The sequence below is a fragment of the Pagrus pagrus genome (genome assembly GCF_965226575.1).
Source record: "Pagrus pagrus genome assembly, chromosome: 19".
Classification (NCBI taxonomy): Eukaryota; Metazoa; Chordata; class Actinopteri; order Spariformes; family Sparidae; genus Pagrus; species Pagrus pagrus.
This window is the reverse complement of record NC_140203.1, coordinates 25328507-25341902: the sequence shown is the minus strand read 5'-3', so window position 1 is coordinate 25341902 and position 13396 is coordinate 25328507. Positions and strand designations below refer to the sequence as shown.

At 41.3% G+C, this 13396-nt stretch overlaps 2 protein-coding genes across 2 annotated transcripts in view; one reads left to right on the top strand and one right to left on the bottom strand.

The window, feature by feature from the left end:
- Positions 1-903: 903 nt before the first annotated feature.
- On the bottom strand, positions 904-6751 carry minar2 (membrane integral NOTCH2 associated receptor 2). The gene is made up of 3 exons (XM_084339686.1): positions 6590-6751; positions 4494-4739; positions 904-1384 (listed from the first exon to the last, which is right to left on the bottom strand). The coding sequence occupies exons 1-3, from the start codon at positions 6734-6736 to the stop codon at positions 1184-1186; spliced, it is 594 nt and encodes a 197-aa protein (XP_084195812.1). The 5' UTR covers positions 6737-6751; the 3' UTR covers positions 904-1183.
- Positions 6752-6771: 20 nt separating this feature from the next.
- ajm1 (apical junction component 1 homolog) overlaps positions 6772-13396 on the top strand; it is a 54208-nt gene continuing 47583 nt past the window's right edge. The window contains exons 1-2 of the mRNA XM_084339685.1: positions 6772-7783; positions 10776-10866. The gene's annotated coding sequence lies outside the window, so the exon portion shown is untranslated. The remainder of the gene's footprint in view (positions 7784-10775; positions 10867-13396) is intronic.

Sequence of the window (13396 nt, the reverse complement as noted above, 5' to 3'; positions counted from 1 at the left end):
ATTGCTGTATATGGTTAGGTGTGGTCAGACATGTACTGTGTTGCACCTGTAACCACAACCAGCTTCTCATCACTGCAGCAGTATAAAGTTAAACCACTGGAGGTCAGAGGAAAAAATAGATTTGTATGTGATTGCTGTGTAAAGCCATTGGACCACTTAGATCATCTCTCATGTTATTTTCAGTACTGTGTTTTCTTCTTCTAACTGAGAGTCTCCGCTGTGGTGGTTGCTGCTGATCCATCCTTCAAATGTAGAGTTTATGCAAGTCAAAGTTAAGAAAAGCAGAAAAACAGAAACTTACTGCTAACATCATGTTACAGCTGCTGGATCAGTGTTTCCACTAACAGCAGTGTCAGTACAGCAAGTGAAATTTCATTGTGGAAAACATATTAAATAATCCTCAACTGTGGGCTGGGCAATCTATTAATATTGCACCAGTGTTGCAATTTTAGACCAGTGTTGTGTAAGGTTTTGGATATCATTATATAGTGATTAAAGTGTTGTCTCTTCCTGGTTTTGGAAGCTCTTTACAGAAACCTCATGTGATTTTCTGAACTTACCCGACTGTTTTACTTGTTCTAATACTTGTCTTTACCTACTGAGTGAGTCATTATATCCACATTTCTGATGATTTATAATAACCAAAAATTATTTGATAATTTATCAAATCACATATGTTAATATTTTGTGACAGTACCAATAGTCAGCCCTACGATCTTGATGCAATATTGGTATCCAGATATTTGGTGAAAATATTGTGATATTTGATTTTGCAGAGTCGGAACATGTATGAAGTGCATTGGAGGAGATTGTAAAGTATTGAGATATACTGTATGTTATTGCAATATAACCTGAAAATATGGAGATATTATATTATTATGTAATATTATATATTACCTCAACTGCAGTCTTATTTCTCCACTGGTCATCCATGTGTTCCAACATTTGGTGTGGAGCCAGATATTTCAGCAACTACTTGCCAGGTTACCATAAATGTCACTGTGGATGTTGGTGGTCTCCAGAGAGTGGGAGGCCAGAACATGTTCACTGTGACTGTTGAGCCCAGCTAGTTTTTTAGTTCTAGTTCTTAGTCAAAATAAAAAGGAACAGAACAATATATGAACACATCGTAGAAGACATTAGGTCCTTAAAGTTGTACCATGCAATGATGATGTCCTTATCATCAGTTTTTCTTCTGTAAAACCACCACTGGTACTATGATAACAATGAGAACTGCACAAAGGGACAAAATGACTAAAGAAAGAGTTTTACAAAGTCTCTTTCGTTTGTGTTCTGCTTCTTTCTTCTTCAGTAAAGAGTCAAATCCTGGCGTGTAGAGATCCTCAAGCCAGAAGTCCAGATCTTTAGGAGTCTTCTCTTCCTCCTACAAAGAAAATAAAAATAAACTTAACTATGAAATATCACCATGAACAAAAAAGCCCAAATAAGAATCTTGTTGTCATTAATACCTATGCACACAGCTTTTAGTCAACGGCATTGTAATCAACTGTAACAGTCATATATAACTATGAGTAAACTGACCAAACCCCCCAATCTTTTCAATATAATGAAGTCTACATTCCCTTTTTTCTGTTGTTGCTTATATGATAATGACGAGGCTGTATCCAGAGCAGGGATTGGTCGAGGTCAGGCCTATTCAAAGACTTTTTCTCAGGAGGACCCGATTTGACCAGACTTTTACGTTCCCTGTGTCTTACCTGTTAAGCTTTGAATCTGAATGTGTTAAAACAATACAATTTAATTTTTTAACACATTTTCGCTGTTTAATCTACAGTACTTCTATACTTATGAATGGTCTTATTATCTACTAAACACTGATCAAAGGGCCAGAATGAGGATGTTAAACTGGCAAGAAACAACTTTTTTGCTTAACTTCACTTATCATAGTGAAAAGTGATTGCACAGTGTAATGACTGTAGAAAAATCAAACCACCCACATACACATTGGTTCCCTATAAACCTTGCTTTCACTATGCATTGTGGCCTGCTGACCAGGCGGGATTTTTTACAGAAAAATGGAGGTTGAATTACGGCACAAAGAAAACGACTCTGCCACTATGCAATTAAAACAGAAGGAGGCTTTGTTTTCCCCGGTCACTATCCCAGGTAACAGTGCAACATCTGGAATAACTGTGGAAACTCTACAGTGCGAAAGATAGAAGAAGCCCACTGATGGAGGAGGCAAAGAAGGTGAAAGGGAGAGTGATAGAAACCGAGGTAAAACAAGAGTGAACGGACGAACATTCGCTCAACTGAGAGTGCCGGTGTTGTCTGGCTTTCTACTAGATCAGTAAGTAACAAAACCTGCCCAGTTAATAATACAACCAGGTGTTTTATTCTGCTTATTCATAGCACTGAGATCAGGGTTTCTAGGGCAAACAGATGTTTTTAGCTCTGGACAGTAGCCAGGCTGTTAGCAGTAGCCATGTTGCTTACGCGGTACGTAACATGTTATATCACAGGGGAAAGTTGTCCATTGTCCCCATTTGGCCCACAGGCTGCCAGGTGAATAGATATGGTCTGGGTTATGTGTAGGGCCTGAAATAACTGACTGGATTATCATAGCACTATTTTTTTTATAATGACCTTCCACCACCAACAGCTTTCTTTCAAATTTGATTCAGCACCACCCAGCTTCACTCATAACTGGCACATTTATTCCATAGCCCCATATGGTATGTGGTAAAAGGTTTTATTTTTTAATTACTTAGATATTTGTCAGTTGGTTTTATTTACAACATGATGACTGAAAGTTGTCTAAAGTTGTCTCGACAAAGGTCGAGTACAAATAAAAAATTTTAAAAAACAGTGACTGTCCAGCTTACTTGCTAAGAAAGTCCAAAGTAGATGTAGGCAGTCTGACACATTACACGCTTAGCGACTATGCCTACGCATTTTGACTCATTTAACTATCAGAATGTCTTGGATTCTCTGTCAGACTGTTACGAGTTTTGCACAGTCAGACCTCTGTCTGCTCCAGTTCTCACTCTTGTACTGAGAGCCAAAGTCACGCCCCTTCTGCTGGAACCCATTGGACCTTATTTCGTAAAAAAAAAATGACATTGGTCAGTGGAGAGAGACAAATCATTTTTTTTGATCCGATTTCGATTCAATTGTGTCATGTATCACATATATGATGTTTGTCAAATTAAAAGATAATTTTCCATGTCAATAAAGTCTCAGTTTGTCATCAAACTAATGAAATATCAGACTGAAAATACGTCATTATAAAGACCACGCAGCCAACAGTCTCGTTAGTGATGTTGTCTCGTTGAACGCTCACCAAAACCCTCTAACTTAAACCTTGTAGAGCTGCTCCTGTATATCAGCAGCTCACAGAACTGACCAACTCTCCTTTCACATAACTGCAGTTGTCAATATGAGCAGGTTTATTGTGATTTTCACCTTTATTCTGTTGCCAACTGAGACTTTATTGACTTGGAAAATTATCTTTAGCAGAAATTGATAAACATCATATATGACTCAAACGGGATCAAAACATTGTTTGTCTCCTACCATTCACTGCCGTGCTTCAGTTTTTCTGAAATAAAGTCTCATGAAGTTCACTGGAAGGGCCGTGACTTTGGCCCACTATGGCCGAAAAACCCTCTGGCTTGTTCACATATCTTTAAACCAATCATAGTCATCTTGGGCGGTGTTTAACGCAGGATGCAGCGATGGTGCCCCTGCTAAATAGTGTTGGGCGAAACTTGTTTTTCATGTGGGGAGGCTGGCCCTGGGATTAACACAGCTAAACCCCTGCAAAAGACAAGATAACAGCTGCCGCTTGTTGACATTTGTGCTGTTATCATATAAGCTAGTGTCGGAGTAACTTGCCAGTTTGAGCTTGTAGGCTGATAGCTTTTTGGTTGTTGCTGTTGTTTCATGTAGCGATGAGCGTTTTGAAAACAGCACACACAGATAGCTGAAGGAAGGGGGGAACAGATGACCAATGACAGGCTCAAGTCAGAAGACTAGACTGTAACAGGCTATTAAAACTTGTGAGAATATTTAATTATATTTAAAAATCGTTTGTCTCTTTCCATTGACCACTGTAAAAATGTTTTCCAAAATAAGGTCCCATGAGGGAAACTGGAAAGCGCGTGACTTCGGCTCTCTGTGAAAGAAAGAAAACATTTTGATCTAGGGCTGTTTTTCACTACACCATTATTGTGACCATAAATAACAGATCCACAAGGCCTAAGATCTGCAAATGTCACAAATACTCTCTGTAACTCTCCACAGCTGAACTATTAAAAAAAGTGTGAGCAAACTCTCTTTCAGCACTCTCTGGTACCTTCACTTCTTCTTCTACTTTATATATTTCAAAGTTAATTATGTCATCACGTTGTTGAGCAAGCCCCTGAAACCAGCCCACTGTATCCCTTCACTCATCCAGCTGTCTGTCTTTGCACCCATTCATCCTGTCGGTCAGCCACAGATTACTCTCTTCTTACTCTCTCACAAATTACCTTTAAATAATCTGCAAGGTTACCGTGGACTATTTGTGTGTCGTACTCCTTGACAGTCCAGGAAGGCTTGGACTTGGTGTCCACCACATCTGTCTGTCTCATGGCCATGTACAGAGGGTTCCTTTTAATGTTGGATTTCAGAGTGACAGGAGTGATGTGTTTCTCCAGGTATCTGTCCACAAACGCCACAGGAGTGCCCTCTGGGGACGGAGGAGACCTGCTGTCAGTCGTTACCCTCCCGTCCCTCTGTAGAGACAACGAGACATACAGTAGATCTGAATTCTCACACACTCTTCAAAAAAGACAGAGAAGATGCTGGAGATACAATATTCAAGGTGCTTCAATCAAAAGTCCTCTGCTTAGAAGGACGATTATATCTGCATTTTATTTGTGCTAAGTTTCTTCCATTTCAACAGGATTCCTGACAGCTGATGTGTTTACACTCTTACACTCACTGCTGCTAAGAACAACATGGGGAGACTTTATGATGGTACTGCAAATAAAAAGCTTTTATGACAAAACAACATCCATACACTGTTAATTAGCTTCAGTGATTATAGATGCAACATTTTGGTCAAATAAACTGTATCAACGTGCAGTGCATTGTGGTTATCGAAGGATTTCCCACCTTTAGAGCAATGGGGAAGCCTAAGGGCCTTTTCTCAGTTTTCTCTGACCATAAGAACCTAATCGTAAGTAATGATTGCACATTGCTACTGCATCTGTGCCCTAGTTTTAAGAAAAAGTAGCTCCTTCCAGTGTGCTAATCATCAGAACATAGAAACACATATGCTCACTCTAACATATCTTAAGATGTATGTGATCGGTCCCACTCTTACTATAGCTTTAGCCTCGTACTATCATGAAAATAATTATTTCTAGTCTCTACATCTGCTAATTCTGCTCTAGTGGTGTGGTTATGTTAATCCCCTGATGAATATCACTTTTTTAGTTGCAATTATCAAATATCCCAGTAGGTAGCACCATTTGATCTCATATCATTTTAGGCACTTCATAAATGGTTTTAATGATATTGTTGTGATGAAGATTATACCTTTTTTCAACTGAACACACTGGCAGCTGGATAATAAACCCAGAGTTAGCGGTCAGTTGATAACCAGCTTCAGATACTGGTGATTATCCAGGATGTTGTGGCTCAGTGGAGACATCCCTAGCTGTGAGTGACCTTAGTTGAAGGCATAATTATACATCTAAATATAATATATATAAATAATAATAAGTTGATTTTGTTTATTTTTGAATGAAGTGAGTTTTATGTTGTGTCAACAAGGCAATTAGGCTCGGACAGCCTTCAACATAACATGTTGTTTCTTCACATTCAGTTCATTTTTGAATGTTTATAGCTAAAATTCAGGCCATATCTTACAAATCTGCTCTTTTAATATTGTACTTTAAAGGAGCACTGTAGTCTTTGTTGAAGAAATGTTAATGAGAAGACAAAGATCTTCATTGGCTTCAACTCTCTTTGTTTTCATGACTGAATAAACTAAATAAACAAACTGACCTTAAAGGACAACACAATTTGGCCCTGCCACCTTTCTAGCTTCAAACAAAACTACATAGTGCCCCTTCAACCAGTTTCCAATTACTGAAATAACCAGGGTCTATATGGTGTGGTATGTTGTAGAGATGGTAAAGCCACTGAGGAAAAGCTTTGAGATTTTGGACCATGTAAACTTTTTTTCACTTTACTTGATTTCATTTTACTTCACAAACAGCTCTGAGGTCAGCCCTCCTTCTGTTGTCATTTTCGTGTTCACATATAGTTTGGATTGTGGATCAAATATTGGAGCACACTCCTGTCCCCTGGATATGATTAATTCTGACTGATCAACTCTGAATAATGCACTGTCCTGTTCTCCTGTTTCAAGACACTATATCCACGGATGTGAGGATGATCTCTGCTGAGATCACTCATGCAGAATAAATGCACTTCATCAATAATGTATTTGGGTTTGTGTATAATGTGGAATAACATTTAAGGAACTAAATTCAATCCATGTCAAAGTTTGAGTAACACTGACACAAAAGCAAACAGAGATGAGCACACAGAGAGGGGCTGTGACAGTCCATACCTGAGAGTAGACCCTGTTCTGCCAATGTCTCTGACTGGATATCACTGCCCCGACCTGAAACATGCCATGTGTGGCCGGCAGCATCCCAACGTCCAGCTGGAGGAACTTCTCCGGGTGGTTGTTGTTGGGCAGAACAGAGATGTCCATCCTGGCTGTGTCGCTCCATCCACACTGACTGCTCCATCCACACTGACTGCTTCACCTGCCAGGCAACCCGGCTCGATGCACATGCTCACTACAACTTGCAAGTTCCCTAATAATTTATGAGCTTGTATCACTTGCAGGTGTGTGTAACCCAACCTGACCATTAGGAGTGTGACGCTGAGAGCCAGCAGTGTAGTGAGGGATTGATAGGATAGGATAGAGAGATAGAGGGGTGGAGGCCTACTGCCTTAGTTTACCCAAGCTACCTCCATACTGAAGTCATCTGAGTATTGTGTTATGCAATATCATTGTCCATTGGTGAGCTGTAACCAAGCACATTTACTCATACAAAACATATGAACATCTTATAAAATATGATACTTTGTTGTACAAATAACTTTGTTCTTGTGGAGAGAACCATCTGGCAGGGCTTTGAAGCCGAACTTGTCATTCAAAAGACCCTTTTCTTTAGCCATTTCTGCTCAAGGAGGTTTGTTTCTGCTGCCATCCACAACGGTACTGCTGCATCGCTTCCTGATTACCCAAACTATGGAGTGGGCCGAGGGTCATAACGTGTGTGCATTAATCACATGTCCAAATAATAAACGCCGTCAAGTGGACTTTGCGTTAACGCATTATTATCAACTACATCATTAACTTTGACAGCCATATTAAATAGGTATATAAGTTAGTTAATAGATAACATGTATTACTATAGTATTTAAATAATAATGTAAGGTAGATGGTGGGGTAGATCTAAGTTGGTGGCTGATCAATGATTTCATTTACAAGTATTCCAGAAATTGTAGCTCCCAATGCCATATTCCTGGACCTAGTGGTGGAAGGAAACCAGTGTATTATTCTGCAAGATGTGTTGAAAGTCTGTGATTCCTTTCTATGACCAAGTGTGGAAATGAACTGGTTTCTTGTTGATTAGAATGTCAGGGTTGTTCCAGATGGGGGTGAATTTAGAAGATGCCAAAGTAGAGTTTGTGACTTTGTAGAATTCCACCAGGTTGTCAGGGTAGCTGATAGGTTGGCTGAGAATTGGTAAGTCTGAGATCAAAATGTTATTGCAAACTGTTGGTTCGATATCTAATTAAATGTTTTCTGATTGGTGGGAGTGGATCCATTTGAATGTGTATTGAAGTTGATTCCCCAGGGAATAATGATTAATTTTTGTTTTTTGTAGATTTGTTTGTTTGATTCTTGGTATTTTGTTTTTCCAATAGAATTTGGTGATCTGAGTGATTTATTTTAGGAAGTATTGTCATTTTAACGGTTGCTTTTCTGCCCATGTTACTACAGCCTGTTACTATGCAGTGGAAGAATAGAGGATTTATGCCAGTGTATGGAGTAATTAGCGATGTTGGAGTATGTTTAAATGACTTTGATAGTTTTATTTAAACTAAGTGAGTGATAAGTGAGGGTTTTAAAGGAAGAGCAATATGTCATCCGCATAAAGACTAATTTTATGATGTGTGGTTGGTGTCTGGATTCCTTTGATGTGGGTGTTCTGACGAATGGCTGCAGCTAGTGGTTCGATGAAAATGGTGGAGAGAAAGGGAGAAAGTGGGCATCCTTGCCTAGTCCCCCTGTGCAATGTGAAGCGTTGTGATTTAAGTCCATTGGTGATTACAGTGGCTGAAGGTGCAGTGTATAGAATTTTAACCCAGTTGATTAATGATTTCCAGGCTTTTCCTGCATCTAGTGAGATGATGATGGTTGCTGTTTGCTGTAGTGATGTATAGTCAATTAAAAAGTCTGCGTTTGTTACTGAATGAATGTGAACCTTTGGTAAAGCCGGTTTGGTCTGGGTGGATTATGCATGAAATTATTTTTTTCTATTCTGTGAGCGAGTGTTTTACTGTTGATTTTATGTCCACATTGAGTCGAGAAATTGGGCTGTAACTAGATGGTACTGTAGCGTCGGATCATTGTTGGGTTTTAGAAGCAGTGAGATTGTGGCTGTGTTCATATTTGCTGGCGTTCTTGAATTTTTGTTTTATTTCAGTTAAAAGTCTGTTAAATAGTGGAGCTAAAATTGACCAGAGGGTGCTTTGTTGTTGGGGATGAGCTTGAGGGGAGTGTAAGGTTTGGCCTCTGTTATTGGTGAGTCAATCAAGTCGATTTGTTCCTTGCTGATTTGCGGTAAATTAATGCTGTTAAGAAATGAGTGGATGTCCTCTTGAATATTTTTTTTCCTGAAGACTATAAGTTAGCATAGAAATCTCTAAGAATGTTATTTATTTACTTATTTAGTTTGTAAACTCCTTCATGGTACACAATTTACAGAACATATATACAGTTATTTATAAACAATTATGCAACACATAGTGCATCTTTTGAATCTGCATTAGGGTGTACTATAAGTAAACAGGAGCAATATGATGGTGATGATAACATGGTCGACATCTCTATGTCAAAAGTTTGACACCTGGGAAACAGTATCCATCAACTCTGACTGCGTGTGAGCACCAAGCATCGCTGTTAGTCCACCTCTCCTCTCCCAGCTGTAGTCCTGTGCTCTGTCGGCTCAGATCACAGTCCCCCCATCAATTGCAACAGCTTGATCTGAGATTTTGTGGTAGAGACAGGTCTCTGTGGGCACAACAGCCTCTGATTTCACGTGTCAGCCTGAGTCCCATTGTGTCCATTTCCTTTTCCTGTGACCAGACATCAGCCAGGAGCAGCCTTAAAGTGAAACTCTCGCCAAAAAGCAACCGAGGCTTTATTTATGATTGGGTATGAGTCAAACCTTCACGTACAAGCACACTCATGACCAAAGAGGCACTTTTAAGATTTACCGTAGTTTCGTTTTGGGGCAAGCTCATTTTGAACGGGAGTACATAGGGCATACCACGACGGCATCAAAATGTCTATTTTTAGACCACTAAGAAGGCTCCACACATCATGAAACTTTACTGGTAGCATCACCAGGGTCTCTACTCATGACACGAGCAGTAAGAACATTGTTTGTGTACACAAAGTGTGTGAAAAAGACGGTTTTGAACTACTTACGCTTAGCTACTGGGACTCCGGCGCACCGCCGCCATTCCAGGCAAAAAGTGTCGATCTCCGAGTGCGGCCATCATGACGGAGAGTAACGGTGGGACGCTCCTCAAAAGCAACAACATGGACGTCAGTGTTGCTTTTGACTAACGACAGAACAACGAATTATCCGCGAATTCATCTGGAAATAAGCCCGAGGAGCGTCCCACCGTTACTCTCCGTCATGATGGCCGCACTCGGAGATCGACACTTTTTGCCTGGAATGGCGGCGGCGCGCCGGAGTCCCAGTAGCTAAGCGTAAGTAGTTCAAAACCGTCTTTTTCACACACTTTGTGTACACAAACAATGTTCTTACTGCTCGTGTCATGAGTAGAGACCCTGGTGATGCTACCAGTAAAGTTTCATGATGTGTGGAGCCTTCTTAGTGGTCTAAAAATAGACATTTTGATGCCGTCGTGGTATGCCCTATGTACTCCCGTTCAAAATGAGCTTGCCCCAAAACGAAACTACGGTAAATCTTAAAAGTGCCTCTTTGGTCATGAGTGTGCTTGTACGTGAAGGTTTGACTCATACCCAATCATAAATAAAGCCTCGGTTTGCTTTTTGGCGAGAGTTTCACTTTAAACCAAGCTGGATTAGCATGACTCTTATTCTTACTCTCTTCCTCTCTGGGCTGGTCCAAACGGTCAGGTTGGATGGTCGAAAGACACCATGGGCCATGATGGTCTCAAAGTCTGCTGCTCTTGATCCAAAACATCTGCTTTCTTCTCCAATAGTTAACAGTTTTTCTGCCATAAGCAGTTCCTGTTTCAGCAAAAGAGTGGAAAAAATTATGTTCAAAAAAACAAAAATGTAGCATAATTTGGAGGAGCCACTGGCCGTTGCATCTTCATGCACCACTGTTTTTAACAATAATCTGGTAGTTTTATGTACTAATGGTATCAATGGTAATATAACCTTGTTAGACAAATGCTAAATGCTAAAGCTGTGGCTCATCAAGTAACAGCTATTGTCATGTCCTCTCTTTCAGCTTTCCATGCCCTCTCAGCTCCTGAGATATGATCCACAAACATATGAGCCAGTCCGAACAGACTCTGGGAGATGCATACAAGCACAAATAGGTAAGTGTATCGCATGACAAGTCCTTCAACATGAAAGTCATCCAGTCTAATACAGAAGTTTGTATTAGTGCTTGGAAATATTTACATTTCTTCATTCAAATATTGATGGAATCAATTGTGATTGACAGTCTCGGGTGATTTTTAACTCCCAGCAAAGACACTATCATTTTGCTATAACTTATGGGCACAATTGGACAATTGTTGATTACCAACGTTCTTACAAGCACTGTACTTTTTACTTTTCTAAATTAAAACTGTAATGTATGTAAAAAAGAGTCACGAAGTCTGTTGTATACGCAGTGGGTGTATATACAGAGGAAGGGCTCATGTGTCTACTAAACTAATTACATCCTGTTTCTGTGTACAGGAGAGGCAGGGATCCTGGTCGCTCCTCTCACAGCTAAAACGTAACCGTCGTATAGATATTGGGGGTGGTCCAAATGTGAAATAGACACGTCCCCCCCAAAGTATATAGTGGTTACGCCCATGTATACAAGGAATCACAAAAATGCTGAAATTCCGCTCAGAGGGCCGAAGTCCAAAAATTCATAGCAGATGTTTGTTTTCAAAAACTATTTGAGTACAACTGTGTGTGTGTGTGTGTGTGTGTGTGTGTGTGTGAAAAAGAAATCAAAGCAAAAGAATGGAAGCCTAAAGAATCAAAGCCAAATAGAACCTAGCAGTCTGTATAAGGTCTTCAACATTTCTTCCGTCTGAGTCTTCTTCAACCACTGACCCAGCCGTGAAAACGATAGAAAAGCTTCAAGAGGAAGACATCTGATACAGATAATATCTGTTCATCAGAGACAACAGCATTTTTCTGAGACAGATTATACCAGCCAAATGGAGTTCTACAGCCAGCAGTACAGAGACGTGTCTCATCAGAGACTTCTACAAGAGCTGGAAGCGACAAAAGAGCAGCACAAAAAGCAAAAAACAAAGACAAGAACAAGCTTCTCCATGAAGAACTGGACAAGATCAGGGCTTCACAACAAGAGATCAGCCAAAGGTATGAAACTTAAGTCATCACTGTGAGACAGCAGGCTGATGCTCTGTAGCTCAGGAGGTAGAGCGGGTCATCTAGTGATCGGAAGCTCCCCATACTTTGTCTTTCTGTGTGGAGGTAACATGTCCCCCCCATGCCTCTCTCAAGGGGCGGCTGTAGCTCTGGAGGTACAGCGTCTAGTGATCGGAAGGTCACTGGTTCGAATCCCGGCTCCCCCAGCTACATTTCGAAGTATCCTTGAACAAGATACTGAATCCCAAATTGCTCCTGATGAGCAGTTGGCGCCTTGCATGGCAGTCTCCGGCATCAGTGTATGAATGTGTGTGAATGGGTAGATATCATATGTCATCTGTGGTCAGGCATGGGGGGGGCAGTGGATCGCCGTTACCTCCCACAGCAGCACACATATATCTTGCGGACATAAAATGGGGAGAAACCACGTGCTCCCCATACTTTGTCTTTCTGTGTGGAGGTAACATGTCCCCCCCATGCCTCTCTCAAGGGGCGGCTGTAGCTCTGGAGGTACAGCGTCTAGTGATCGGAAGGTCACTGGTTCGAATCCCGGCTCCCCCAGCTACATTTCGAAGTATCCTTGAGCAACATACTGAATCCCAAATTGCTCCTGATGAGCAGTTGGTGCCTTGCATGGCAGTCTCTGGCATCAGTGTATGAATGTGTGTGAATGGGTAGATATCATATGTCATCTGTGGTCAGGCATGGGGGGGCAGTGGATCGCCGTTACCTCCCACAGCAGCACACATATATCTTGCGGACATAAAATGGGGAGAAACCACGAGCTCCCCATACTTTGTCTTTCTGTGTGGAGGTAACATGTCCCCCCCGGCTGTAGCTCAGGAGGTAGAGCGTCTAGTGATCGGAAGGTCACTGGTTCGAATCCCGGCTCCCCCAGCTACATGTCGAAGTATCCTTGAGCAACATACTGAAAACCAAATTGCTCCTGATGAGCAGTTGGCTCCTTGCATGGCAGCCTCTGCCATCAGTGTATGAATGTGTGTGAATGGGTAGATATCATATGTCATCTGTGGTCAGGCATGGGGGGGGCAGTGGATCGCCGTTACCTCCCACAGCAGCACACATATATCTTGCGGACATAAAATGGGGAGAAACCACGAGCTCCCCATACTTTGTCTTTCTGTGTGGAGGTAACATGTCCCCCCCGGCTGTAGCTCAGGAGGTAGAGCGTCTAGTGATCGGAAGGTCACTGGTTCGAATCCCGGCTCCCCCAGCTACATTTCGAAGTATCCTTGAGCAACATACTGAAAACCAAATTGCTCCTGATGAGCAGTTGGCGCCTTGCATGGCAGCCTCTGCCATCAGTGTATGAATGTGTGTGAATGGGTAGATATCATATGTCATCTGTGGTCAGGCATGGGGGGGGCAGTGGATCGCCGTTACCTCCCACAGCAGCACACATATATCTTGCGGACATAAAATGGGGAGAAACCACGAGCTCCACATACTTTGTCTTTCTGTGTGGAGGTAACATGTCCCCCCCGGCTGTAG